The sequence below is a fragment of the Odocoileus virginianus genome, chromosome 20 (genome assembly GCF_023699985.2).
Source record: "Odocoileus virginianus isolate 20LAN1187 ecotype Illinois chromosome 20, Ovbor_1.2, whole genome shotgun sequence".
Taxonomy (NCBI): domain Eukaryota; kingdom Metazoa; phylum Chordata; class Mammalia; order Artiodactyla; family Cervidae; genus Odocoileus; species Odocoileus virginianus.
Window position 1 is genome coordinate 14,817,557 of NC_069693.1, and position 3,181 is coordinate 14,820,737.

The 3,181-nt window shown below is 55.7% G+C and overlaps 1 protein-coding gene across 1 annotated transcript; it reads right to left on the minus strand.

Moving 5' to 3' along the window:
- Window positions 1-430: 430 nt before the first annotated feature.
- SDHAF1 (succinate dehydrogenase complex assembly factor 1) lies at window positions 431-1,539 on the minus strand. The gene has a single exon (XM_020871778.2). The coding sequence runs from the start codon at window positions 1,534-1,536 to the stop codon at window positions 1,060-1,062; it is 477 nt and encodes a 158-aa protein (XP_020727437.2). The 5' UTR covers window positions 1,537-1,539; the 3' UTR covers window positions 431-1,059.
- Between the last annotated feature and the right edge of the window lie 1,642 nt (window positions 1,540-3,181).

Consider the following 3,181-nt stretch of genomic DNA (forward strand, 5'->3'; position numbering starts at 1 on the left):
AGCACCTCAGGGAATGTCTAGGGCATGTCCCTGTGGAGACATGGGAAAAGGTATGTCTGTGGCCTAGGGGTCCACCTCTCCTTTCCTACCCCTAGGCCTTACTAACAACAATTCCAGCTTGTAGCTGAGGCTGGACTCCTTAGCCAGGTTTGAGGGTCCCATTACTACCAGAAGGGTTACCAGCCAGGCCTCCTCAGCTCCACTATTCCTCTTCCACCTCACTACCTTCCATTAAGGGGTTAACAGGGGCTTCCTTGGGGATCAAACCAGGGTGGGTTCCCTCCATGGATTTTCCCAGGAGAAAGAACTATGCTGCTCCAACCAATCTGCCATTCTAGAGGGTTCCTCACACCCATCCCTTGCCAGAGGGTCACTTCTTGATAACCCTCAAAATCCCCAAACAAATCAAATCTTTCCCACCACCAACAGGTAAATAAGCACACCCCATTTTATTGCCTTTTTGTTCAACAGACCTGAGCAGGGAAAGGGGCAGGAATCAGGGATGTGGGAGGTTTCCCCCTAAGAACCATCATATAGAGGTCTTGAGGGGGTCTTTAACTGATTAGCGGGGGTGAGAGACCCCTTACCCCCTTCCTCACCAATCCCAGTTGGTCTCAATGGAGCAAAGATTTTTCTGAGGGGGTTTCCAGGCTTCTCACCGTCCATCAGGGCATCATCCCAAACTCCTCAACGAAAGAGTCTGCTCTTCTCAGAGTTAAATATAGGAGAGGGGAGTCTGAGGAGCCAGCAGTGGTATTTTTCAGGGTTCTAGACAAGAGCGTGTCAGTCTCTGTCAAACAGCGGGGCGTCTTGGCTCCCCAGGCCTCAGGGTAAGTAGCTCTCAGTTTGACAGTCCACCCCAAGCCTCACTGGTTAAGTATGACCCGGTACCATACAGCAAGTAAAGCCGGGCATTTCTCACCATCGCACCCCACGTCCCAGGAGGGCTCTTCAACTCCCTCAATCTGTCGATCTAGTTTCTCAAGACCTCTCAATTTCCATCGGGGGGCTCCCCGGTCCGCCAGTCCCCCTGAGCCATCGGCCGAGCCCTTCAGCCGGTCACCGTCCATCCAGCGGGGTCTTCTGTGTCCTCACGCTGTCTAGCGGTCTCTTCGTGTCGTCACCTTCATCAGACAGGGTCCCTGGGGCCCCCGCGCCGGTGGACTCCTCGGTCGGGCCCCGCGTACGCACGAAGGCACCCATGGCCGTGGCGTGGCCCGAGCGTAGCATCTGGAGCTGGCGCCGACCGCGGCGGTACAGGTACTCGATGCGCAGTACGTCGGAGGGTGGCAGGCAAGCGTGCTGCCGGAACTCGGCCCGCACTCGTGCCTCGGCGCCCGGCTTCCCGCGCCCGGCGCGCAACAGCTCGCGGTACAGGCTCAGAACTTGCCTCTGCAACCGGCTGTGCCGGCTCATAATAGCAGCTGGGCCGCGGGGCACAGAACCGCGCGCTAGCACAGTCGGAAGAAGCTGGGAAACACCGCCACAGGCACTTCCGCCTCCCGCTCCCAGCTTTGCGGCGCCGTCGCGCCTCATAGGTTGTCGCTGCTTCTACGTCACAATGTTGTGATAAGGGGCGGAGCTAATGGTTCACTGGCCCGGCCCACTGGACATCAGTGTCCTTGAGAGGACGCTTTAGGGCCTGGAGGAGGAGGACGCTAGACGCTGAGACTCTTAGGTTTGGGGTCAGAAGAGACCACGGGATCCTGACCTGACTCTTAGGTCCTGCGAGTGGAGAGAGCTAGAGGTTAGGGTCCTTGTGTTCCCCAGAGCGCTGGGGGCCCTGGGAGAGGGAAGACGGGCACACACGTGGGTTTATCCTCATTTATTTAAGCAACCCTGGGAAGCTCCGTGCGTCCCCACTCCCAGAGCAAGTGTACATCGAGGGTCCCAACCCTTGGGGAGGGGAATACGCGGTAAAGTGTTGGGTCACAGCCGGCAGAACAAGTCTCGGTGCTGAGAATATGCCGTGGGCTATGAGCCCCCAAACGCAGCCTGATTGGGCCGGTAGCGCTCTCTGCCGTAGAGAGTCGGAACTGCGGGTAGGAGAGGGAGGGGCCTCCCTAGCTGTAGAAGCCGAGTCCAGGCCACACGGAACTCTTTGACTGTGTTGGCACTTCGCAGACCTCCAAGAAGTATCAGGTAGTCAGCCACAATTCCGTTATAGTTCCCGCAGGCTATCCGGAGGCGTCCTCGTAGCGCTGGGAGGCCCGCAAGGCCACGACCTGCTCAGCACCCTACCAGCACCTACCAGCACCTACCAGCACCCGGAGTGTGGGGACCGGGAAACGATAACCCGGGATCCCTCCGCCCAGAGTGCGACCACGCCCCCGCACATCTGGGCATGCATTTTTCCGCAAGAGGCTAGGCAGGTCAGGGGCTGGGAAGAGGGCCTAAGTTTGGGAGTCGATCAGTTCAATTCAGTTGCTTAGTCGTCTCCGACTCTTTGCCTCCCCATGGACTGCAGCACACCAGGCTTCCCTGTCCATCACCAACTCCCGGAGCTTGCTCAAACTCATGTCCATCGAGTAGATGATGCCATCCAACCATCTCATTCTGTGTCCTCCCCGTCTCCTCCTGCCTTCAATCTTTCCCAGCATCAGGGTCTTTTCTAATGAGTCAGTTCTTCGCATCAGGTGACCAAAGTATTGGAGTTTCAGCTTCAGCATCAGTCCTTCCAATGAATATTCAGGACAGATTTCCTTTAGGATTGATATGTTTGACTTCCTTGCAGTCCAGGGACTCTCAAGAGTCTTCTCCATCACCACAGTTCAATTCTTTGGTGCTCAGCTTTCTTTATAGTCCAACTCTCACATCCATACATGACTACTGCAAAAACCATAGGTTTGGTTAGATGGACCTTTGTCAGCAAAGTAATGTCTCTGCTTACTGTGCTGTCTAGGTTGGTCATAGCTTTTCTTCCAAGGAGCAAGTGTCTTAATTTCAGACTGCAGTCACCATCTGCAGTGATTTTGGAGCCAAGTCCATGCAATTCTCCAGGCCAGAATACTGGAGTGGATTGCCATTCCCTTCTGCAGGGGATCTTCTTAACCCGAGAGTTAAACCCAGGTCTCATGCATTGCAGGCAGATTCTTTACCAGCTGAGCTACAAGGCAAGCCCTGGGAGTCAGTAGGGAGGTCTGAAACTGCTGTGATTCCTGCTGGTGTCTCTGTCAGAAAC

Excerpts from the sequence above, each read along its gene's own strand:
- SDHAF1 (XM_020871778.2), bottom strand. The coding sequence starts at position 1,536 with ATGAGGCGCGACGGCGCCGCAAAGCTGGGAGCGGGAGGCGGAAGTGCC.